This window comes from Ictalurus punctatus, chromosome 18, assembly GCF_001660625.3.
Source record: "Ictalurus punctatus breed USDA103 chromosome 18, Coco_2.0, whole genome shotgun sequence".
NCBI classification, from domain to species: Eukaryota; Metazoa; Chordata; class Actinopteri; order Siluriformes; family Ictaluridae; genus Ictalurus; species Ictalurus punctatus.
This window is the reverse complement of record NC_030433.2, coordinates 23,609,732-23,636,398: the sequence shown is the minus strand read 5'-3', so window position 1 is coordinate 23,636,398 and position 26,667 is coordinate 23,609,732. Positions and strand designations below refer to the sequence as shown.

The following is a 26,667-nucleotide window of genomic DNA, read 5'->3' as shown; positions in this document are numbered from 1 at the left end:
CAGCTCTTGGTATTGCAGGCCTTTGGAAGGATACGATCGGGGGGGTCACTGAGTTTTAGGTGTTTCCAGAATTTGATTGTCCGTTTCTGTATTTTAACGATGAGCGGATATTTGATGAGTTCTGTCCTGCATGCGTTGCTTGTTGTGCGCCGCTGTATTTGTACAGAATTCTGCATGCAGGGTTTCAACTGGATGTTTTTCCCATTTGGTGAATTCTTGATTTGTTGGTGGAGCCCACAGCTCACTGTCATAGAGGGCAATCGGCTCAGGTACGGATTTTAATATTTTCAGCCAGATTCTAACAGGAATCTCTAAAGGATATTGTCTTTTGATGGCATGAACCAACCTCCGGGCTTTATCTCTCAGTTCACTCACTGCAGCGTCGAAGTTGCCCGTGGAACTGATGTTCAGTCCTGGAAAGTTATAGTGCGATGTGTGAGTTATGTGGTTATTTCCTAAGGTGAATGTGTGTTGTGTTGCCTGGGATCTGGATCTTTTCTGAAAGAGGGCCAAGGTCTGGCAGGACTGCTCCAGCAGGTCCAGGGTCTGCTGAAGGCCCTGTTCAGTGGGAGACAGCAGGACCAGGTCATCTGCCTAGAGCAGGCATTTGATTTCTGATCTCTCTCTCTCTCTCTCTCTCTCTCTCTCACACACACACACACACACACAATCTCTCTCTCTCTCTCTCTCTCTCTCTCTCTCTGATATCATGTACATCTTCTTATCTGAGTACCCAGAAGTCCCTGTTCTCACTTCCTTCATGTTCCCATAAACCACAGGTCAGCGTGTGCTCGGTGCTCAGAGAGAAGTTTGGGATGATGGCTGTGAATTTGTGGTCATATTTCTGTCTAACGTGGTTATGGTTTGGACAGATCAGAGTGAAATGCGTCTCTGTTTCTGCTTCCTGTCGGTCACAGTGTTTACAGAGGCTTTGTTCTTGGGGTTTTTAAGTTTTAGTGTCTTCCTTTTTTCAATTTTTAAATCGTGATGTGATTACATTTGTGCAGTCAGAATTTGTCATTCAATTTCTTTTTCTTAAGACATTCATCTAACTGGATTAGTTTACTCTCTCTCTCTCTCTCTCTCTCTCTCTCTCTCTCTCTCTCTCTCTCTCTCTCTCTCTCTCTCTCTCAGAAGCAGGAAGTTAAACATGGTTTAGTTATTGTGATTACCATGTCAGGAATTGAATAGTGAGTTCTTTGAGCTGTTTAATTATTATTTAAATAATAACCCATTTATAAATGTCCTTTATAGTGGACACCAAATTGATCTTAATGTACGCTGTCGGTCAAAAGTTTGTGGACGCCCGACTGAAACGTTTCTCGTGATCTTTAAAAACGCTTCTGCTCTGAAGGCGTGCGATTAGACGTTTGAAATCGGCGTCGTAGACAAAAATATAACCGTGCCGACGTGTTCGTTTCTTTCATTAGAAAACTAACATTTTATTTACAAAAAACATATATTTTTAAACGGACGACTCGAGCGAAATATTCTGAAAAGCAGGAGATCAGAGTCCGGCGTCGGTGGGAACTCCTTTAATACGCTTTAAAAAGCATCTCGGGGAAATTCCTCAAGAAAACGTCAAGAAAATATTTCTGGAAATTCTAGGAGAAAAGGGCGTCTACATTGAAGATGCGAAAATACTCAATTATTTTTGATTTATTTTGGATTTTTGAATCACAACATAATTCCCATAGTTCCATTTGTGTTACTCCAGAGTTTTGTGGAAATGTGGAAAAATAAAAATAAAAATAAAGAACCAGTTTTGACTGGTGGGGTATTTTATTTGCCACGCTGCTGAGTCAAATCAGAAATGATTTGCTAGCATTTTCGTAGTTAATGACCACATGTTGTTCTTAGTTACAGAATGACCACATATAGCATGTTTTACTTACAGGGACAGATACAAGGTGACAATAAAGAATGTCTCTAACCAGTAGTATGATAAAATGGTTGGAAGTAAAATGTAATTTTTTTTAAAATTACAAAAACAAAAGTAAAACCCATACAGAATGAAAGAGGGTTAAGTCGGACATACTAAAAACCATTTTTAAAAAAGTGTAAATGGTAAGTTTTTGAAAAAATTCTTTGTACAAATCTAAATTACAAAGCATTACCTCGGTGCTCAGGAGGATATACACATTTTATAAAATTAGTCCCATGCCTAATGGTTGTATGAATAGACGCATGAAACACCCCACAGCGACTTAAATGGTGCATTGATGGATTTTTTGTGCTTGAAATGGTGCTTCCATTTACTTAGGTAATTATTAAAACCTAATAATTAGATTACGCACTTCTCGAGAGAGAGATAGAAACAAAGACAGACTGTTCATGTAACTAAAAATTAAGAAAACATACAATGTGCCATTCTTTAATGAAGAAAGGATTGCTAGTGTTAGCAAACTGCTGCAGTATACGAGGAATAAAACGCCTTGGGTCGTGCTGTTTTCGGAAAATGATCGGATCGAGCTTGTGTGTCACACCACAACATTGTTGATTGTTTTCCTAAAACCTTAAATATCTGTCTCTTCTTCTCTTTAATCTTTTTTCCGGTCACTAGAAACGAGCAACTAACTAAACGTTCAAAGCTACAAAATCTGAACACTTCAGTAATATACAGTATATTATTATGGATTATTATGGATTATTATGGATTATTATTATTATTATTATTATTATTACTCTGGATTATTAGTTCCAGATGTTGTGAAGATATGGAACTGGGTAAATATACAGAGGTGGAGTTGAACCAATATTTACCCATAGTCGGTTCAACCAATCATGCTTATGTATTTAATGTAACTTAACCGTGTGCAAATGCGTGCACTGAGGCTCTGAGAAAGCATGGATTTTCAGCCTGTGCTCTGATTTGATGTTTCTTTATGTTCAGAAGAATGATCTGAACCTATTTCTGGGCTTTGTTTTCAATCCACTTTCATAAAACTAAATCGAAAATACAATTTAATGTTAAGAAAAGAACTCGTACAGTAAATATATTCACGTCACTACCTATAGATTTGTGTTCACTGATTGGTAAGTGGTACTGGCGAGTGAATTCGCTACCAGGTTGATTTATTTTGAGTTTTTTTTCATCTTGCATTACGTCAATCTGTATAATTGTGTAGTAGGAGAGTTTGGATTTAGGGCACGTATATAACTGGCTCGTTTTAAACAGCCCTGAGATATCAGCTGATTCAGAGGCTAGTCTGAGATGCTGACCTGAGAAACAGTGAATTCGAGGAACAGTAAAATATCCTGTGGCTAGATAAACAGAGGTAACATATCACAGAGGTAAGGAACTGAGAGAGAGAGAGAGAGAGAGAGAGAGAGAGAGAGAGAGAGAGAGAGAGAGAGAGAGAGAATGGAAAGACAAAGTATGAGAAAGTCTTGTCTATGTGAAGTGGAGACTGATGAAGGGGTAAGAAACATAGAGGAACAACTGTTGGTCTTGCTGAAACCCTACACAGTGTGAGCTAGCAGGCATGCAAGAGCCTGACAATGGGGCTCTGTAAGAGAGCAAGGATGAGGTTTCGTTAATCATCACATACTCGTGTGCAACTCTGATAAGTCAAGGTTTGGTCTCAGGTTTAAGTTTGCACAGTGAATGCTTTGTTGTTGTTGTTGTTGTTGTTGTTGTTGATTCATTGCATTGTGTTTATGTTTAAAATGGTTCCATATATATATATTATCTAAACTGTTTGGTGAACATCAGATTGTATTTTGCTCTCAGTGATTCCCAATGGTTACATCTTTTAGACCCTCTTGAAAGGCTCATTTACCAGACATGGTTTTTATTCTCATTATATACAGTACAACCAATGCAAGTAACATTGCTGGAGATTTTAACCATCATGCCAAACTCTGAATAATTCACATTCATTCATTCATTCATTCATCTTCAGTAACTGCTAATTCTCTGTCAGGGTTCCGGTGGATCTAGAGTCAATCCCGCCCAACACTGGGCAAAAAGTAGACGAATTTACCCCAGATGGGATTACGATCCACTGTAGGGCACCATGCAGACACTCATTCACAACTAGGGGTAATTTAGCATAACCAATCTGCCTACCGTCATGTTTAATTGGACCAAAGGATGAAAATGGAGACCCCAGAAAGCACGGAACCCAGCAGGAACCTGAGCTTAACGCTAACGCTACCCACTGCACCACCATACCTCCCGTAGTATATGTTTTTGCCTTAAAATCTTTCTTTCTTTAGGAGAAACATCTCTCACATCAATTATATTCACTATATTCAAGACTTCAGAACTGGGACTGCGGTTACTCAGAAACCTCTGGCTGGTTGTTTAATGGTTAACCTGTCATGATGTGAGTCCATGGAGGCGGATGCAAACTTCCTTTATTACTGTATACAGACACAGGGAACAGACTCGGGAAACAACCACGAGGAAGACACACTAGGAACCAAAATAATCAAAAGACGGTGCATAAAACCAATAACAAACACGACCTGACTAGCATTAATGCCCCAGCAACTAAGGAGGAAAAACTGGCAATAAATATATTAAATAGAGCACTAATTAATCCGGGGAAATGAGATACACATGGCTTTGATGAGACACTGAATGGAAGGAGATAACAGAGGAAGACCTTCAGCAAAGGCATTCATGGTGCCCTCTAGTGGCCAAAGGTGGAATTGTTCCTGGGGGAGCCATGACGCAACGATTTTTAATCCCAAAACAATGATATAATGAATTGATGACCCTTATCAAACTTACCTTTGTCACGTTTGTCGCGTTTTGTCCCCAGGCCAAGGCACCTTATCAGCTACATCCTGGAAGCTCCATCCTACAGTTTCTCCTATACTCTGAGACACATGAAGCCAGCCAACTCGACCATCCACTTGCTGCTCGTGCGACCTCTCTTCTTCCACATACATGAGCTCAGAGATGCCTCCAATTTGCTAATGTCACTGAGATTGACAGTTGGAGAGAGTCTGAAGATCCCTCTGAAGATAACACCACCATACTGGTTGCTGCAATTTGATTCTGCAAGGTTTGTTGTCCCAGATAACAATATTCTATCATCAGGCAGATTATTCCAGGAAGGACAATAATCGGCACGTGCGCTGCTTTAGGAGGCCGGAGATTTGCTATTATCTACTACGAATAACAGGTGTATGAAGCTATCTGTAATCCTCTGCCTGAGCTGCTGTATATTCGTTCCCAGTTGGCCTGAGGACACATGATTCTCTCATCCTACAGTCTAGCGGTGTGGGTATTAGACAGCAATGGGGGTGACTAGCTGGCTCATTGGAACTTATATAGAGGTTTTCTGCCTGCAAAGTGCAGCAAACCTTTGCTCTGTTGGAGTCGGGCCAGATGTTCTGAGACCACCTCAGCTCTTTTGAACAGCTTCTATAAGCTGACACACATCTTTTGTTGCTTAATACCAGATAACATAACATTATGGAATAATTCTCACTTTAGAATAAAAACTTGCCAATTTTGCCAGCCATTATTATTATTTTTTTAATTATTATTGCAGTCTTTTGAGTCCAGTTTATCTTTCATTTATTCTAATATTGTGTAACTTCCACTTCCTGGATTAATTCAAGAAAAAAAAGTACTTTTGCCTGAGTAAGAAAGTACAAAGATGCGAATGTCTTTTTACCGCCACCATGTGTTTGTATTCATACTTGCGTATATAAAACAGCTGATGAGTCAAAGTCCCAGGGCCGGTGTTTCTGACATTGTTTCCTACCTTACAAAGGTTTCCCATAAAACACATATTTATATATCTTAATAAAACAGTGCATCCAATTTTATACTGTATCTATATATAGATACAGATATATATGCAGAAACATTTGTGTTTGTTGTCTCTATATGCAGGACAATTTGCCTGAACTACTGCAAAAAATAAAGTTTATACATTTTGCATAGGTCGAATTCGTATGTTATCCATCCACTATCATCTATCAGGGCAACAATCACGTACACATTCACATTCACATACTCATTCATACACTACTGACGCTTTGGACATGCCGATAAGCCTACCGTGCATGTCTTTGGACTGGGGGAGGAAACCGGAGTACCCGGAGGAAACCCCCGCAGCACGGGGAGAACGTGCAAACTCCGCACACATACACAGGGCAGCGACGGGAATCGAACCCACAACCCACAAGGTGTGAGGCAAATGTGCTAACCACTAATCCACCGTGTGCCCCAGTTATATATTATAAACGTACTAAAGTTCCCTAACGTGTGGTATCACACTGCTCCTTTATTACTAATTTACATTGCGCACGCGTAATAAAGATCGTATAGCCACAAGATGGCGCCAAAGCACACTAACACCTGTACTGATGATGACCTAATGATGATGGAGTGTGTATTACACCTGCTTTCTGATAACTCCCATTCCCCACATACTAAAACACTTTTTCCCCGCACATACTTCACACACATTCTCCTCTCATCTTGCTTGATTCAAATGGATTTTAAAGCCCAACTTTATGCCATGGAAAGACATTTGTGTAGTCTGTGGTTCACCGTGGTTCCTTTTTTAGGTTGATGCAGTCGTTTTTAGATTGTTTGTCAATATTGAAAAAAATAAGCCGTTATTATACATCGATTTGGAATTTGTATGTTTAAGAATGCGCACTTCGAGAATGCCTTAATTCATTTACATTGTCCACATTGATCGCTGTAACACAGAAGTCTCTTTTGTAGACGTTCCTATTGCAGAGATGGGGGCGGCAACTTTCTATAATATCTGCATAAATATGACCTAAACAATCATTAGATTGTCACACAAGTCCTAAAAGTAGACAAAGAGAACCCAATGAAACAAATGAGACAAAATAAATATCTATTGTAATTTATTTATTTGGAAAATGATCCAATATTACATATTTCAGTGGAAAAAGTATGTGAACCTCTAGGATTAGCAGTTATTTCTGAACTCGGGGTAACTTCTAAGCAACTAAAGGTCTCTCTCACATCGGCTAATGTTAATGTTCATGAGTCCACCATCAGGAGAACACTGAACAACAATGGTGTGCATGGCAGGCTTGCAAGGAGAAAGCAACTGCTCTCCAAAAAGAACACTGCTGCCCGTCTGCAGTTCGCTAAAGATCACATGGGCAAACCAGAAGGCTATTGGGAAAATGTTTTGTGGACAGATGAGACCAAAATAGAATTTTGGTTTAAATAAGAACTGTTGTGTTTGGAGAAAGGAAAACACTGCATTCTGGCATAAGAACCTGATCCCATCTGTGAAACATGGTGGTGGTAGTGTCATGGTTTGGGACTGTTTTGCTGCATCTGGACCAGGACGACTCGTCATTATTCATGGAACAAAGAATTAAGAATTATACCAGCGAATTCTAAAGGAAAATGTCAGGACATCTGTCCATGAACTGAATCTGAAGAGAAAGTGGGTCATGCTGCAAGACAACGATCCTAAACACACGAGTCCGTCTACCAAAGAACGCTTAAAGAAGAATAAAGTGAATGTTTTGGAACGGCCGAGTCAAAGTCCTGACCTTAATCCAGTAGAGATGTTGTGGAAGAACCTGAAGCGAGCAGTTCATCACCAACATCCCAGAGTTGAAGCTGTTCTGTACTGAGGAACGGGATAAAACTCCTCCGAGAGATGTATACTAAATATAAAACTCCTCCGCAGATCTATAGAAAATTCACAAACTTGCAAGCACCACTGTACATTCTCGGGTGGCTTATCGAATGGTCCAGCATGACAAACTGCTGTAGTTGCAATTTACCTGGTCAATGTCCCATTAGATGTCGGTGACCAAGCTTGATTTTAGGTTTCTGTGGTCTGTGAGCGTGGTAACGAGAAGCCACTACTCCATGAGCATCTTGATGAGAACCAGCTAATGGTTTCTGGATAGTCTGATGACTTTGCTCACTGGTTATATAATCAGGTTAAGAGGGAATTGTGTCGTAGTCACGACCTTCTGATCAGTAGATCACTGTCTTAAATACTGAGCTATCACTGCCCAGCAACTGTCTACTCATGGACACCACTGTAGGTGGTTAGGGGAAATTTCAAAAGTGATCGGATTTCCCTAACCACCTACAGCGAGCTACTAAGCTACCTGTTTCTTACATGAGCAATAATTTAGTCGATCCTGTAATCGGCATTCTCAATCTGGCTCCATAATCATCTAATCTTTTTATGTTTGTTTATCTTATTTATTTGTTTTGAATCAGTTAAACTCATTTAATTATTCCAAAACATTCATGACCTTTTAAAGATCCCAATTTCTTTTTAGTATCGCCCATTTCCCGCAGGTTATACGTGCCGATCACCCAAAATGACTCTCCGAACAGTGGAACCCCTACCCTGAAGTGCAACAGTATGGGGGTTGGAGGCTTCAAGGTCCTGTGTGGGTGGAAAAGGCAACAGTCCAGAGCACACAAGATAAGTAAACTGTAGGTTTCTAACTACCTTACAACTATTGTGTGATATGAAGATACAATAAATCCTTACTTCATTGTTTTTACGTGTCTGGTACGCACATACTCAACTAAGTGGCCGTGTAGTTCTATTAAGCTGATGTATGACTGATATCGACATTTCGTAGTTTGTGTATGTATAGGTAAGGAGACACAAATCAATGAATAATAAAACATTAACCAGCACTGGGGTGCCTGGATGTGATTGAGCTACAGCGATCTGTCCAGGAGCTACATCGCTGAAATTTATCACCAGTCCAATCGTGGGTTTGGTAAGTCTAAATCCTTTATTTCGTCCTTCAAAAATGCCTCTCACACTTGGCTAACTTTACAGTACAACGATCGATATGTGAGATGTCACAGATAATTCGTAAATGCATCTGAATTATGCATTTTGCGGTTTAATCTCCAAAGGCTATGGGTCTGGCCCTTTCATGACTCTAAGCATGCAACGCATTAAAATGACGTACCCTTTATTCACATGCGTGGTGTTTTAATCACTACCGGCTAAAGGATTTTCAGCCGTTATCGCATTCTTATGTCTTTAAATTGTTCCACTGATTTGTAACCATCAAAACCAGGAACAATAATGAATGATCATCTTCACTTTTTTTTTTTTTTTTTTTTTTTTTTTAAACAAAATTTTTTAAATGAATAGATAATATACAGGTTTGTTTCAGCTTGCATGGAGAATCCGAACCTCTCGTCGTAAGCCGCGTAACTCTGTAAGTGTGGAGTGGAAAAATTGCACGATGCAAATGCAAACAAAGCTGTAACTGATCTGTACGCTTCTGTATAGAGGAGAGTGGGTAGTGGTCACATGGATTTACCTTTCTCACACTTGGATAAACATTATTAACAAAACAAAGCAAAAAAAAAGAAAAAAATCCTAAATATACAGTATACCCCCCATATTTTGAAAACCTATAAAAAAATTTTTAAAAAATTTAAAAACCTAATCTAAGATTTGTTGATTTTTGTAATATTAGCTGTACTTTTATGATTAATTTTCTGCAAATGAAATTCCATAAGCTACCAAGGGCAAGTTTACACATTAAGGGCATAGTTTGTCATATGTTTGTCCTACAAATTGTTCTGAATGTTTTAAGAATGTGAATAGAGTGAAAATCATTTCAGGTATAATCTTTATATCTACCTGTCTATCTATCTATCTATCTGTCTATATATATATATATATATATATATATATATATATATATATAGGGGGGGGGCATAAGCACACTAGTTAGGCAGTAACATAAAATAACTTTGTTTTGCAGCTTTCGCTTTCTGCTTTGCTCTTATTGTGGCCACACACACAAGTTCATCAAACTGTTCAGGGACAGAGAGAGAGAGAGAGAGAGAGAGAGAGAGAGAGAGAGAGAGAGAGAGGAATTACGATAAATGACACTGTTATTTTGATTTAGGCATTAATAATTCACTGATTCACTATATGGCCGAAAGTTTGTGGACATCTAAACATCACACCCATAAGTGGTGTACGTCCCCAAACTGTTGCGACATGGTTTGCCGAGGTTGGAGTGGAAGATCTTGAGAGCCCTGACCTCAACCCCACTGGAACGCTGACTGCAGCCCAGGGCTCCTCGCTACACTCCAAAATCTAGCAGAAAGCCTTCCCAGAAGACTGAAGGCTGTCGACAGCAAAGGGAGACCAACTCAATGTTAATGCCCATGGTTGTGGAATGGGCCCATTTAGGTATGACTGTCAGGTGTCCACATACTTTTGCCCATAGTGTGTTAAAAGGTCCGATTTTTAACCTTCAGATTACATTATCATGGTCTACTTTGCTGTGTAGTACATGCAACGCATTGCATCCTTTTTATTCATGTGACTTTTAAAGGACTCAATAGTTGATGCCCCATATTCATCCCCTAAACATAAAAGAACGTCACTTGAGGAAACAACAGGTTAAGATACCGTGTCTCAGAGCAAGAACTACAATGCTTTCAAGCTCATTTTCTGGGTTTGATCTGTTGTTGTTTGAGCCAAGAACTTGTTATTGTGGTGAATTTCATCTCACACGGATGTCTCTAGAACAAACACGGCCTGTTTTAATGGAAGAGCAGGGCTTTACATCTCAACATCACGCTTCTTTCCACCCAGAAGGAATACCACAGTGTTTCTCTGTAGCTTGAAATAATGGGAAAATTGCATTCACAGTATGAACATATTTGGTAATAAACTATGAGCAGCACGCAATGACCTTTTACACTGACTTGCTGTGAGCCGACTGATCCGTGACACGAACAATGATACAGCTTCATGAGTACATTAATTCAGCGTTTAAGTCTTAATATCTTGCTCCATTTCTTATGAAAGGTTTGGGTAATCCTCAGTCAACTATTCGATTTGAGAGGAAAAACATGATTTTTTGGATCGTGTTGTTGGACTGTGAATTCATAGTTTAGCACTAGATGGCAGTAAGACTGCTTTTAAACCAGTGCAACAATGAAAAAACAACAACAATAAGAACAACAAATATGTTCAGCGCTGAATGTGTTATTTACGTTGATTTCTGCAGTCTTGGACACTACTACCTGTTGTGAAAAGGTTGCGTTAAACGATGGCATTGTATTGCACAATACATTTTTAAATAAGGGATATGCAACAAAATTGTGACGTAAATAGAGGACAGAATGAGACACAAACTAATGTGTGTCCAAACGTTTTGTTTTTTTTTACTTGTGTTTTTAGTTCATTACAGGTATATGGTATGTTGTAACCATTTGTTATGAACTTTTTGGTCAACTAATCATCATCTGAATAAATAACCAAAACATAAACAGACTACTTTTGACCACTGTAGTTTTAACATCTCATTCCAGCTGTACCAGAGGTGTGTCCAGTCCCAGTCCCAGTCCCACCCCCGCCCACTCCCAAAGGAATTCTGACCGCACGTTCCCACAGGTCTTTTTGTTTGGAATATTTCCCGATCGACTTGGTTTATTCTATTTCTCAAAATATAACCAAATTAGTCGTTTAAACCACCGTGACCCTGACCAGAATAAAGCGGTTACTGAAAATGAATGAAAGAGTAATTATACTTCAGCTGAATACAGCAGATTCGTTGTTTATACCTGCTTTCTACAATATGGACTGCACTCCCTCCCGAGCAAGCACCGGTCACCTCCTCTTTGGACTCTTTGAACAAGTCGAATCTCGTTCAAGAATTCATCTCGAGCAAACAGATAGGTCATAGGTGCAGCTTTATTAAACAGGAAGTCGGATTTTTGTGCTATCAGTCAAGTGTTGATTCTATTATTAGATAGTAGAATCCTTGTCATCAGCTGGTTTTTGGACCACACAAATCTTCATTTTCCACGACTGTAACACATGAGAGGATGGGATGAAAGGTTCATCACGTTTCTATAAATTACGATGAATATATCGGGGTACACGCACACCGAAGGCAAAAGGAAGCAGAGCGTGAACAATGAATGGTCGCTTACCAAAAATTGATTGGTGGAAGTGTGTAAATAAATCTACAGTAATTTAACTACATATAAGTTGTGGTCAACTAAATACAGTACATTCTGATGTGTTCCAGGTCAACGTGGAGAATATGAAGCTCCTTCCTTCACTGCTGATGCTGTTCTGTTTACTTAGACATGGACCGATGGTAAGACGAACTTATGAACATTGACAGAAAATGTTGGATTTATTACAGATGGATGAATTAATTCCGATAAGTGAAATCGATATTCTAGCAAGAGATATTGAACAATCCCGTGATCGTGGGTCAATAAATGGTCTCTGTGGTTTTTCAACAATTTCGTCTCTTTTATACTAATTGAAGGGTGAAGTCAGTGCAGTGTCTCCTGAGAACACCACTCTGGTCAGCTCTTTGCAAAACAGCACCAGGACTCCATTCCAGGTTACCGAGGAATGCAACTTAAGCCTGGAGACTCAGCAAGCAGTTGGTGGCGCTATAGCTCAATTGGGGCTAAAGCTACTGGAGAATCTGCAGCCTGGACCTGACCAACCAAATGTCGTTCTGTCTCCACTGAGTATTTCTCTTGCACTTTCACAGTTAGCTTTGGGTACGCGAGTCGACATGTGATCGTTCATCATTTTCACCGTTTTTCCTTTTTTTTTTTTTTTTTTTTTTTAATATTACTGCGTATTAATATTAATGCCGTGTTTTAATCAGGTGCCAGGAACGAGACAGAGGAGCAGCTGTTAGGAGCTTTACATGCAGATTTGTTATCTGACTATTATAAAACTTTAAGCTGCCTCCAAGAACAACTCATCGTCAAGGCCATTAAAGTGGCCTCTCGTATCTACCTCAAACCAGGTAAGTACGACCGTGGCTAGTAATAAGGTACGTCGCGCATTACTCGATGAATCTTAGCAGCTATTTCTATTCGCTATGAACTTTTCCTCTCCTACTTGAATAGGCTTTGACCTGAAAAAGGACTTTCTGGAAAGATCCCTTCACCTGTTCAGATCCGCACCCACACCACTCACTTCTGTAGAAGAAGTTAATCAGTGGGTCGAGGAGGCCACCGATGATCACATCAAGAACTTTCTGTCCATTCTTCCACCCAGTGTGGTCTTGATGTTGATAAACGCAGTTCATTTTAAAGGCAAGTCACGAACGGAGGTCATAAAAATCATACTGTAAATGAGAAATGATGATTGCTTCTACTAGAGGCAGAGCCTGTATTATTCCATGGATTAAATTATTGATGTTTATGGACTGGAAAGTGAAGAAAAACAGCTTCGCAAGCATTTATCCAGTTGCAAAAACGAGCTCTTGTGCTTGGTGTTTAGGTGAGTGGAAGTCTCGCTTTGACGCACGCTTTACTGCCAAGGATCTTTTTTACATTGACAGACAGACCTCTGTAAAGGTGGACATGATGATGGGATCCAAATATCCTCTCAGCATGTTTGTGGATGGAGAGCAAGGCATACAGGTAGTTTGGCTTTATTCAACTAACGCTGAGCACTGGGACTATTTTCCCTCTCTGTAAAATAGCCACGTTAACAGGAACAACTATACCCGTACTCGTTCCCGCGTTTATCCAATCAGCCTATCATGGGGTTAGCAGGTTCATCTAAACTGGACAAATTGGAGGACATCACCTGGTCTTTTTCCAGTCTTTCCAAACTGTTCAGTTTCACTCAGTGTGTCCGCTGTAGCACTTGCACCTTAAAGTTCTGTGCGCTCTGAGATGCTCTTCTAAGCACTACGGTTGTAAAGCGTGGTTATGTGAGTTACTGTAGCCTTCCTGTCAGCTTGATCTAGTCTGGCTATTCTCTTCTATCCTCACTCCCTCTCAACAAAGTGTTCCCTCCATCATTCTGTGTAAATTCTAGAGGCTGTTGTGCAGGAACATCCCATGAGATCAACAGTTTCTGAAATAGTCAAACTGCCGCCAGCAAACACGCCACAATTAGTGAGATCGTATCCCAACCCCCCAACCTCCCACCCCCCACCCTTCCTGAATGATCTGAATGATTTTATGTATTGCGCTGCTTCCACATGGCTGAATGTTTGATTCCTCGCATAAATGAGAAGGTCTATAGGTGTTGCTGGTCGGTGTATTTCAGAACATATACTAAGGAATGGCGTAAGGTCCTTCCTAACTGTATTCTTGTACCTTACTATTTTTCTTCCCCCTTCACTTCTTGTCTAGGTTGCCCGATTCCCTTTTCAGGGAAATGTAAGCTTCCTGGTAGTCATGCCCCTGTCATCACAGAATTTGTCAAGAGCAGCTGCCAACCTAAACATCGCTGATCTGTATCGACGTCTTCCAAGTGAGAAACCAATGCTTGTTAAACTGCCCAAGTTCAAACTGGAATATAATCAGGATTTGCAACAAGCACTCACAAACATGGGTGAGAAATTTCATCTCGACTTGGTAGAGTTTTTAAAATATAGCTAATAATAATAATAATAATAATAATAATAATAATAATAATAATAATAATGTCATGCTCCAGGCTTTTGTACAGAATTGCACTTCTCTTGAGTTCTTTGGATGGTTAAGCGCTATAACTTTCTAAAGAGGTTGAAAGGAAACCCCCTGTCAGAATTTTTACAGGTTCATCCAGAGCAACAACGCCAAAGAGCCCTTAAAAGTGCTAAACGAGAGTGTGCTGATAAACTGTAGTCCAAATTAAGCTAACCAACAAAGCATGAAATATTTCCCTGTATTTGCATTTACATCTTCATTTGACTTTTCTGGTTCTCTTGCCCAGGTTTGGGTACACTCTTCTCTGGGCCTGATCTCTCTGGTATTGCAGTGGGCCCACTTGTAGTGTCTGGTGTGCAGCATGCCTCCAGCATAGAGCTAAATGAGGAGGGAGCTGAGGCCTCAGCTGCTACCTCGGTCACTCTGGTGCGCACCATCCCCATTTTTGCAGTCAACATGCCGTTCATCTTTGCTATAGTGGATGATGTCTCACACACACCTCTCTTCCTTGGCACGGTCACCAATCCAAATCCTGGCGCAACAGCCGAATTAAGCGACGACCCAGAAATCTTAGGTCTTCTGAGCAGCAACATGCCAAGCGATAAGCCACAGAATGATGATCCGTACTGGGATAACATGCTGCATGACGAGTCTCAGTGAAGGAGGAAAACAAAAGTGACTCCCCAAACATTAGAACTGGGTGGGGGGGGTAGGGGGGGGGGGGGTGAGGGTTGGGATTGGCCTGAGAGGAGCACAGAAATGCATGGACCTCTCCCAGTCACACACTCTACCTACACATGCACGTTTTTATTATATGATCAGCCATAATGCCACAGGACGTGGATTAAAAACTAGCGAATGACTTTACACTAACGTTACAGTTTTATATTCCATTTGTAATGAAATGTCAGTCATATATTCAATCACTTTTCTTTTTTTTTTTCATTTTGTTTTTTTTTTTGTCGTTGTTTTGTTTTGTGCTTCTTCCTCTTTCTTTTTCTTTTTGTCATAAGAAACTGCATGTTGTCAGGAGGTTGAGGTGATGTAGCTTTTTCTCCTTCTCTGGTCAGAAAGTGAAACACTAAACTGTAGCGATTAAAATGTCACTTTAAAAAAAAAAAACGTGTTCTGACATTATCTCTGTAAATTACAACATTGCTGGAAGTAAGAAACAAGGTAAAAATGTTAAAATAATAATAATAATAATAATAATAATAATAATAATAATAATTTTTTGAGTCTGGATTTCTTTTAGACTAATTCAGTCTCTTCAGTCCTTCCAGGATTTTGCTCTTTTGCTATTTTGCAAGCTCTGCAATATTCGGAGGAGCTTCCAGTTTTTCAAAATGACCGCAGGTTTTCCGCAGATTCGGGCCGAGACGTGTCATGTGACGTCATCGCAACGTGTGTTCAACCGAAGCCCTCTTCGATTCACGTGCGTCAAACACGAGTGCAGCTAAAAGGTCTTGTTTACCGACAAGCATCACTGTGAAAGAGCGCGCAGAACAATTTCGTGCTATTGCAAATTTTTCCAATTCGAGTAGTTTTCGGCACAAAAAACATCGCAATTTACAAAAAAAAAAAAAAGCTGCAACAAAATACTTTTCTTCCCATATCCCAGCTTGCTAGGAAGTTGTGGTCAGAGCATAGGGTCAGCTATGATACAGCACCGCTGGAGCGGAGAGGGTTAAGGGCCTTGCTCAATATCCCGACAGCGGCAGCTTGGGAGCAGTGGCTGGGGCTTGGACCTCTGACCTTCTGATCAGTAACCCCAAGCCTTTAACCACTAAGCCAAATCTGCCAGAGTAGGCAATATTACCAAAATGGAAGTCTAATTCGGTTCGAGAATTTGTGTGATTAAAAATTTAGCGTAGAGTCTTTGAACATTTCCGATAATAGACCTGAGGGGGGAGCATGTCGATGGTAAACAGAAGTGAACTAAAAAACCTTGACGGACACAAGAAACCGGTGTAAAGTTCTCCCTGACAGAAACACGGCTGTTCCACAGATGCCTAGTGCAGACTGTTATGAATAACAGCATGAAATGCAGCCCTGACGTCTAGAAGGAGTAGTGTTTATGAGGCCAGAATCTGCCAAACACGGTATGTTTTTGACTACTCGTGAAGGGTCATTTTCTGTACTCTGGTATAAGTGAAACCCTAACAGCACACACAGGTTGTCGGTTCAAATGTGTGTTTGCAGTTGGGTGGTCACTTCACTACCCTTTCATTCAGCCTAGAGAGAAAAATTGAAGGTTGGCGAGGGACGGATAATTACCACAGTCAGTAGCCTGCATAGTGGGTTGTTAAGTATATGGGTAAGAGTGTCAGACATCGATATAAATACTATGCATTTTAAATGATTTATCTCCTCATGTCTTGCTCTGCCCTCAGAAACATACAATATTCACTGACCTGCTTATAAACCGTTGGGATAAAATATATATAATACATGGTATATAATACATGGATATGATGAAGTGTAGGTATAATGGAATAGTAGCAGAAAGGAATATTGAATATGTTTGTATTCACAGTGGCGTCCAAAAGTCTGCGAGCATTAGCGAACATGCTTCTGTCTGGCATTCTTTTTCAGTTTAACACTTTAAAACAATTTAGATTTAAATGACAAATTATATTATCAGCAATAACTCGAGTGAAAAGTAGAATCTTAGAAATATTTACATGAATTTCAGAATTTCGTAGTACTTGATATGTCCACTTTTTGCTTTAATGAAAGAGTGCACTCAAGCTGAAACAGACTCCACAAGTTTGCGGAAAACCTGACGACCCATGTTAAATCAGATCCATCCGTGTGTCGTCTGGACACGTGCTTCAACATAAGGGATAAAACTCGTGCGAAATCTGATCTGTTGTAAAAAAGAAAAAAAGAAAAAAAGAAAAGATTCAACATGGTCCATATCATAAATTTGCTTCAATTTAAATAGTGACCTGGAAATTGTCCAACGTCTTGAATATTGAGTAGTCAAGATGTTGCACATTTCTTTTTTTGTGACTCAGAATTTGGAAATAAAAACTTTTGAGTCTCTGATGTTAGCTATTTGACAGATGTAAACCGATGTTCAGCTGATTTTCTTTCCTTTCTAAATGCTGCACAATTGTAGGGCAGCGTGCTCACTGCCCCATTCAGCTATATTGAGTTATTAGTGCACCTAGTGGTCAAAAATGGGAACTGCAACAAGGGCTAATGAAGGCCCACCGGGGCGGGATTCACGCTGCCCCATGCATGCTATATTTCAGTGGTGGTGGAGCCACCCAAATCTTGCTGTATAGCAAAGAATTAGTTCTAAGAAATGTCTCAAAACAAAGGCAATGTGTAAGTCCAGCCAGTGTGTCTATGATGTACCATTTCAATTGTAAAATAGATAGGGAGAGGGAAACAGGGATTATGGAGTGGTATGGAGTGGATAATGTGTGTGCACCACGGTGTCCTTGTTTCTCACACAAAGGCTGAGGAAAAGAAGAAAAATGGCAATATTTGGGGGGCTAGTTCAGATCTTTCGCGTTGTTTTTAAGTTGTGGTGTTCAAAGATACGTCTAAAACTGTTCAAAGCGTGATGCTAGACTGTATACTGGATTACTGTTATGCTTTCAACCTCTCAAATGTCCATTACTCTAAAAATTCACCAGATAGTAGCTTAGGGCATAAGTCAAGTGGGATAAGCTCTGGAGTTCAATTTGTTTGAGGCTATGTCATTATTATAAATGTTGTCCTGCCACAATAAAATCTACGGTCATGAATCTGTGGTCTCTCGCTCTAAATCTTCTGAAGCACGGAAGAGGTTGAAAGTGGAAACAACCAGGATGTAGGAGGTCAGCGATGCTCTTGGGATAAGACGGAGCCTGGCCAGAAACAAGAGCACAATTTGAGATAAGAGCAGCAATGACAAGAAACAGACCAAGACGTGATAGTTGAAGAAGAGGCCTTTACTTGTCACAGATATATTTCAGGACAATGAAATGATTTTATTCGCATATCCCAGCTTTGGGGAGGTTGGGGTCAGAGCGCAGGGTCATCCATGATACAGCACCTCTGGAGCAGATAGGGTTAAGGACCTTGCTACCCTAGACTATAGTTATAATATAGTACACAACCCTATGGTTGTTGGATGGAGCGATAGAGGTGTAGAGGTGTCGGATTTCATTATACAGTGATTCCCTGTGTGCTGGGTCTGGGTCAGTAGAACCTTGAAAGGAGGGGTCAACTGAAAAAGGGGAGGAGCTTTATATATGATAGATGATAGACTCACCTTTATAGCGATCTGTAAATGCAGGAAGGTGCAGTATGAGGCTTTTTTTGTGTTAAAAATAAAGAGAGAGAGAGAGAGAGAGAGAGAGAGAGAGAGAGAGAGAGAGAGAGAGAGAGAGAGATTTTAGCTTAAACTAACAAGCAAATTTTAGAATATTCAAGGCTTTACTTTAGTCTTCTAAAGTAAACATTCTGCACCTTTCGACTCGTCAGCGCTTGCGAGTCGATTCCTTTGAACGAGTCGATTTAAAAGAACGACTCATTCGTGAATCGCGACAGAACTGTGTGTGTGTGTGCACAGAGGAGGGCAGTGGTGACTCCTAAAGAAGTAAGAAACACTGCGATCCAGTCGGCAAACAGGTCAGTATATCAATGTTCATGAACTGTTTCCTCTATAAAATGTACATTTCCTGTTTTGATGACATTTGTAGTGTAGTCCGTTGTGGTTTTAAGCTGACGTGGAGAGTTATGGATGGTCCTCTCTCCTATTCTTCCATCCATGCAAGCTGCTTTTTTTTTTTTTCCTTTTCTTTTTGCTTTTAATACATTAATCATGTTTATTTACTTTCCAAACTGGTGCAATAAGCTCATTTTTGCAGCATACAGTGTATAAAGCTGTTCAAAATGAGAAATGACTGCTTGGTTAATAATGTTAATAAAAAATAAGATGGAGCATCACAAATGCAAGAAAAGGAGAATAAGTACAAGTCTGCACACAGTATGTGAGAGAAGACTTGTGCCAGAAGACTTAAATATGGGTTTATTATGGCTTTTGTAAAGCCACGATAATTTAGCTTTTTCTTCTTATTATTCTTTACTTTTCTTTTTGAAGTCCTTGAGCTATAATCATACACCTCCATGGTAATTGTAGAGGTTTTTACCTTGCCCGGTTTTGCTTTCATACATCTGGCAAAAAGTTCAGAGAAAAGTACTGGATGCTGCCCATCACTTTTCATAAAGTTGAGTGGCACTTTAATAACTCATGGTAGAGTTAATGCAGTGATGGCTCCACATAGTGGAGTTAACGTGGTGGTGAAGGGCAAGGCTAGGTTAGGATGGGGAGAGTGGGATGGGGCTTCTGTTTCTGCGATAGACATTCATCATTCTCCCTGTAGAAAATTCTTAGCCAACTTTAATGACAAACAGATGTGCTGCTGAAACAAGAGCATTGATTGAGAGAGTGTGTGTGTGTGTGTGTGTGTGTGTGTGTGTGTGTGTGTGTGTGTGTGTGTGTGTGTGTGTGTGGTGGAAATTCTTGCAGAAGCACCCCCTTGACTTTGGTCCTAAATAAATTATCAGAATCAAAGCTAATGCAAGAGCTAGACTAGAGGTTTTCCATCAGTTTCCAAACTTTGGGGTTTTTTTGGCCATGTATACACACAGGCACACACACACACACACACACACACACACACACACACACACACACACACTTCTCACTAATTAAAATGAAGCCTTTTTGGCTCTTTTAGGTTTTTTGTTTTAGAATATTTTTTTTAACAACTGACAAATATTTTTTCCTACATAGAATATGTAGAGCACATGGACACACACACACACACACACAAGAATACACCGTTTACTGACCTTCTAATGAACTGTTGGTCTTGCTTTGCTTTGCCCAAGCAAGCAAGCAACAAGCAAGCGAGACTGCAGTGCATGAATGGAAATACAGACTCCGTCTGAAGAAATGGAAATGCAGACTCCATGTCAACTCTTAAGCCGTCTGCTTGCTTTGGATTAACTGTAGTGCTTGATATGGACACTGAACATCTTACAAATGTACTTGTATGTTTGTATGTGTAGCATTTCTTCACATCTCTCACAATGTTGAGGACCATCTTGCTACTGTGCTTATGGGGTCTTCTCTCCCTCTCGCTTGCTCAACTGGTAGGTCCCATGTTTCTCATGTTTCTCAGTATTATCTACAACACATGCTATTCTATAACCTTGTTATTGGCTTTTCAGTCAGACACGGAGGAAGGTGGAGCTGAGGAGGAGGTAGTGGACCTCTTCACTACACCTCGCACTAAACTCGGTGCCGCAACCTCAGACTTTGGCTATAACCTGTTCCGTAGTCTGGCTGCCCGCGACCCCAAGGCCAGTGTCCTCCTGTCTCCCATGAGCATCTCAGCAGTCTTCACACAACTCTCCATGGGTACGCGGTGTAGCAGCTTTTCTAGCAAGTCTCTCCAGCAGAAAGTTGAAGCATGAATATCACCATCCTGTGTGATATTCATGCTTCAATTCAATTTTATCATTAAAGGGCCAGTGTGGCTGAAGATATTATCACAGCCATGATATTCATAGTCGGGAGCGAAGGAAGCAAAATTGGCCGTACTGTCTAGGTGGGAAATGTGGCATTACTCTCCGTCAATCACAATGACACTAGCCAATCATAGACGTCATCTGTGAGCACTTTCCTCGGAGTGAGTTTCACTGCCCTGTCACACAGCATGAGCAGCAGTTTGATGGATGAGAGTTGGCTCGAGGGTATGAATTGGCAGGGGGGAAAAATTTAATTGGGGAGGGGAACAATGGGGAATTATTATGCTTGGCTTCTGTTTGGATGGAATGCAAACCTGCAGCCATACTGGCCCCTTGCCCATAAGATTGGACGACCCAGTCCAGCATTGGATTTTCATTTACTAATGAAACTGAAGGACTATCGGTGATATATTATCTAAACCATGCGTTCTGCTAATGCCTGAATGGGTTCGGTGACAGAAAAGTAAAACATTATGACAACCTCTAGCAAATGCAGCACTGAATTCTAAGAGTAGAAAGATCTAAAAGTGGTATAACTGTTTCAGTTTCCCTTCTCTTTCAGAGATAACAGCATATTGAAGATAAGCACATAAGCACTCTACTGTATATCAGCACCTGATGGTTTTGTGTGCTGTTTCAGGAGCATCTGAGCGCACAGCGAAGCAGTTGAACCGTGTCCTGCGCTACCACACCCTTAAGGACCCACAGCTTCATGACACTCTAAGAGACCTGCTCGCGTACCTGAAAGCCCCTGCCAAGGGCTTCAGCTCTGTAGAACGCCTCCTCATAGGAAAGAGTGAGTGTACTTCGGCACGAATTTCACACTTGTCCGATTCCAGAAGAGATTTGTTTGGGGGTTTTTTTTTGTTTTTTTTTAAATCTCACGTAAATGTTCACTCCTCTTTATCTTTGTCTTAAGGACTACGGCCTAACTTGGAGTACCTCAACACCATAGAGAAACAATACGGGGAACGACCCCAAACTCTCATGGGCGGGGCTCGGGAAATCAAGCCTGTAAATGATTGGTTCAGACAGCACACTGGAGGTCAAGTGGACCGTGTCCTTGGAGCTGCTCTCCCACGTAATCCTGCAGTGGTGCCTGTCGGAGCAGCGTATTTCAAAGGTCTGTGGTCTTAATATTTCTTTTCATTTAATAGGTTATCCACGGAAGATATGGAAGTAATTCAAAATGTCATAAAGACATATCTACTGATCGTTAAAAACTGCCGCTCTGTCAGTGGTGGAACTATATCTATAAATGTTATTTTAGTAAAGTCAGTAGTTCAATAGTTAATCAGAATATGATTAGTTAAATCCGAATGTGATTTGATTGTAGGAAAGTGGATAACCAGGTTCAGTGAGACTGGTAAGAAGGAGGAGTTCCAGTTGGATGGAGAGGCCCCAACTACCATTGCCGTGATGAAGCAGAATCATTACCCAGTAAAGATGGGCATTGACTCAGACCTTGGCTGCACGGTAAAAAAAAAAAAAAAGCACCATTGTTCAGTAATGAAGGCAAAATGTCCATTATTTTTCTTTCTTTTCTTTTTTTTTAATGTATATAATTCTGGCTTTTTTAGGGTATATAGTCTAAAAATATTGAACGATTTCAAGGTCAAACAGCCAGCAAAGTTGAAATAAATAAATAAAAATACATGAATAAAAATATGATGTAACAAACGACTGAATTTGCTGAATGGACCAATCTGAGACCTGTCCAAGCGTGGCTTAATATGCTAATAAGGACACTTGATTGACATCCGGTTTTCCAAGACTCCCAGCCTGCTACGCCACAAAAATTATATTATAAAATTCTCACAGTCACTCAATTAGCTTTCGCTGCTTTTCCTGAGAGAGAATGGGGCAGCGGGATTCTCACCCCAATGGACCACTATTAGTGCTTGTTGCAGTTCACATTTTTGACCACTAGGTCAAATAATAATAGCTCTAGGGAGCTATATGGAGCAGTGAGCGGGCCGTCACTGTTGCAATGTACGTAAAATACCAAGGCTTTTTGATAAACTGGCTTTGTCTGTCCTGTTTTCCACCACAGATAGCACAAGTTCCTATGGAGGATGGAGTAAGCGTGTACTTTTTCCTGCCAGATGATGTGACTAAGAACTTGACTCTGATCGAGGAAGCGCTGACAGCCGAGTTTGTGCAGGACCTGGCCAACACTCTCCACGCAGTACAGGTTCAACTCACACTCCCTGTATTCAAACTGGGATACAGCACGGAGCTCTTGGGTCCTCTTTCTGACGTGGGTAAGTCAAGTGTGGTTTGGAATGACTTACTTTCAATTTTCATAGTTTGTTAACTATGATGTATTTGTTAGCCGGTTTGTTCGCAAACTAAGTACCAACTGTGTACACATTGTACACAACAATGTTACTATGGTATTGTGCACCATCAACTCTCTCTCTTTTTCCTTCCACTCTCTCTAATATTTTTTTTAATGTAATGTCCCTGTTTTGTTTTGTTTTTTTGGCCCCTCTTGCCTTCTTACTTAAAGGGTTATCCGATTGGCTGAATGACCCAGAGCTTATCAAAATCACATCTCAGCCAGTGAAGCTGGCCACGGTCCGTCACAAGGTTGTCTTTGAGACAGCACCAGAGGGTAGCCAGTATCCCAGCACCACCCCGCATCGCACTGGCCAATCGCTGGCCCTTTCCTACCACGTGAACCGTCCCTTCATCTTCTTGATTCGTGACGAGCCATCAGGGGCACTTCTGTTCATCGGAAAGGTACTCAACCCACGTGACCTGGCGAGTGTATGAAAGCAGCGTACACGCATGCGCACATATATATCATGAAATATGTGAATATACCACAGGCTTCTACGCTAACATTAGGCTTACGATTGAACTTTTTCAAAGCTGCCAAGATGAATAGTACAATGCACTTCCATGTTTTAACACATTCACAGTGCATTAATTGCCATAAGTTTAAAAAAAATAAATAAAAAATACATATGCAAAAATGAACTTTCTCCTATTATGAAAGGAAAAACAATCCGATTTCACGTCTTTGTATTCAGAACAAAAGCATGAATACGTACAAATTCCCAGAGACTCGAGCTTCAGATTATCTTTATTAGCAAGTTATGAGGCAAAAAATTGTGGATTTGTTTTATATTGTGTTTAATGATAACAACAACAGCCATATATGCATTACACTTCAATGCTCATGGATCACTATGCTTTTTTGACATCCTGGCAAATCTCAGACATATCAGATCCCCAAACATATCAAAATCTCAGACATCTCAGACTAACAGTGCGTTTAAATCGTAGCTTCTGGAGTATTTAGATTCTACGTTTGAGTGCTTTGTTGATTATTTTCAGATCAATGTAACACGTGCATGACTTCTTTTTAGCAGTTGGCCATTCTGTTTGTATATTTACCAGCAGAAATAAATCTGAATTTGTATATTAAGATAAATCAATAAAAAAAAAAAAATTACAAAACATCTGGTCGGTATTATGTTCTTTGGTTGTAAATGGTCTGCACTTATATAGCGCTTTTATCCAAAGCGCTTTACACTGGTTCTCATTCACACACACACACGGTAGCAGAGCTGCCATGCAAGGCGCTAACTTGCCATCAGGAGCAACTTGGGGTTCAGTGTCTTGCCCAAGGACACTTGGGTATGTGGAGTCACATGGGCTGGGAATCAAACCACCAACCCTATGATTAGTGGACAACCCGCTCTACCACCTGATCCACAGCCGCCCGTTGTGTTTATGATCTTGTGTAGTTTATTACAAGGTACGTAAACTGCGCAAGAAGTGAAGTCTCTTGCTCTGTGTGGTTTCGGTGTACATTGTACCCGTGAATACTGACGAGGAGATCTGTCGTGCTGGCATTTTCTTTGTTAGGAGCTGTGAGTAGGTTTGGCTACAAGGATTAAGGAAAACCTCAGAATTCTCAGTAAGCACAAATGCTTTAATCTAAGGACTAGGAATGTGTTTTCTAAAAGGATTAAGGTGTTTTTTCAAACATCAAAATCCCAAATAATCCTGAAATTAAAAACACACATCAGTCTTAGCGCCGAGCCCCGTGTTTATGTGACAGTCTTTAAGAAATTCCACGAACCTCGTTCTCATTACAATGAACAGCAACTGATTCACAAACAGGAGATTTTAATTTAAAGCAATTATTTAAGGAGAAATTTCTCTTTCTGAATGAGACACATCATCATTTACCAGTATCGCAATGACGTTGTGTACTAGGTGGTTTTTAGGACAAAAAAACAAACAAACAAAAAAAAAACCCATACTTTTGCCAAACAGCATGTCTTTTTTTCCAGGCAGGCCTGGAACAGGCCTGTGTTTGTTCTGGGAAAGGTTTCAGACACCTCTGGAATCTTTTCCCTGTGCCATGTGGAAAATTCATAACAGGCCTGCAGATTCAGCAGGGAAACAAACGAATGGAGCTGTTTCAGTGAAAACCACTTTCACACGAGTGCTTCACTCATACTTTAACTAAAACTGAAGTCATTTAAATCAACTTGAGATGCATTTAGCACCCTTAAAATATACATTACACCACATGATTTGAATTCGAAACCTAAAGTAAGTGGTTGATGACCTACAATTAGTCGATTCCTGAATATTAAAAATACATAACACTATTCGTTACAAACAGAGCCATGATATATAAACGTTTGAATACATGCTGGGAATTGGACACGTTAGGCCAGGAACTGGCACACGCAGAGCGAGGAGGATGCAGAGCGAGCCAATCTGAGAAGATCATAGTTTCTGCATTTAACCATTTACATAACAAGCTAGTTGGAAGAGTTGTATGAAAGAAAGCCTTTCTGAGAAGGCCAATCTCGCCACGTGTCGAGGTCAAATGAGTTCACAAGTTCTCGTTGTTCACCATCAGCACATTTGGTAAGAAAAAGGACAGAATATAAGGGAAATTCCCCATACTCAGCAAAAGATGTAGTGATGATTCATTAACGCTGTGTCGTAAGTGGTGGTAGATCGCTTCTTCTAAAGAACAACTCGATCATGAATTCTAAGTATTTGTACTATTTTAATTCTAAACCCGGGTAACTCTGTTATGACTGGGTTATAGATCGATCCATCAACGTGATGGTGAGATCAAACACAGGTCCAAATTCACACAGAAATGGTTGCTGAATCAATCAATAAACACTTACACAAGGGCCTACTATTAAAATGACAGTTCGTGCCGTTCAAGAGGCTGACAGATTTCTTATGTGGAGGTTTTTGCCCGAGAGTTTCTCATTCTCAGAATCGTCTTTAAAGACAAGCTCTGCATACACGGAAACAAGAAGGAAAGAAAAACTTTTTCAGAAAATGCACCATAAAAAAATTAATCTATGCCGTGTCCCCATAGAATTAAGCTCAAAATATTCATTTTTGCATGCGTTCGTGTGTTATTTTATTATATATATATTATATATATATATATATATATATATATATATATATAGAGAGAGAGAGAGAGAGAGAGAGAGAGAGAGAGAGAGAGAGAGAAAATTTTGCTGCTTTTCATGAAAGCTGATAGCAGTTCCGGAGTTGGGCTGTGTGTACAGAATACTGAGTATTCTCCTTTTTTCCCACCGTAATTACAGTCCCCTCTGAAAGTATTGGAACGGCAATGCCAATTCACTTTTTTTGTTTTTTTTTTGCTACACATTGAAGACTTTTAGATTATAGGGCTCAAACCAGGAGTCAATTAAAACAATCGATTTAACAGGACACAG

The 26,667-nt window shown here is 40.3% G+C and overlaps 2 protein-coding genes across 2 annotated transcripts; both read left to right on the top strand.

Annotated features, from left to right (window-relative positions):
• Positions 1-8,488: 8,488 nt before the first annotated feature.
• On the top strand, positions 8,489-15,429 carry serpinf2a (serpin peptidase inhibitor, clade F (alpha-2 antiplasmin, pigment epithelium derived factor), member 2a). Its single transcript, XM_017492561.3, has 8 exons — positions 8,489-8,721; positions 12,019-12,090; positions 12,268-12,511; positions 12,622-12,765; positions 12,869-13,057; positions 13,245-13,387; positions 14,111-14,312; positions 14,676-15,429. Exons 2-8 carry the CDS (start codon positions 12,034-12,036, stop codon positions 15,047-15,049), a joined length of 1,353 nt encoding a protein of 450 aa, XP_017348050.1. The 5' UTR covers positions 8,489-8,721; positions 12,019-12,033; the 3' UTR covers positions 15,050-15,429.
• A 3,329-nt stretch (positions 15,430-18,758) lies between these two features.
• serpinf1 (serpin peptidase inhibitor, clade F (alpha-2 antiplasmin, pigment epithelium derived factor), member 1) lies at positions 18,759-23,899 on the top strand. The gene is made up of 8 exons (XM_017492559.3): positions 18,759-19,018; positions 20,465-20,548; positions 20,627-20,816; positions 21,567-21,722; positions 21,846-22,049; positions 22,263-22,402; positions 22,980-23,190; positions 23,439-23,899. Exons 2-8 carry the CDS (start codon positions 20,486-20,488, stop codon positions 23,702-23,704), a joined length of 1,230 nt encoding a protein of 409 aa, XP_017348048.1. The 5' UTR covers positions 18,759-19,018; positions 20,465-20,485; the 3' UTR covers positions 23,705-23,899.
• The last annotated feature ends 2,768 nt before the right edge of the window (positions 23,900-26,667 follow it).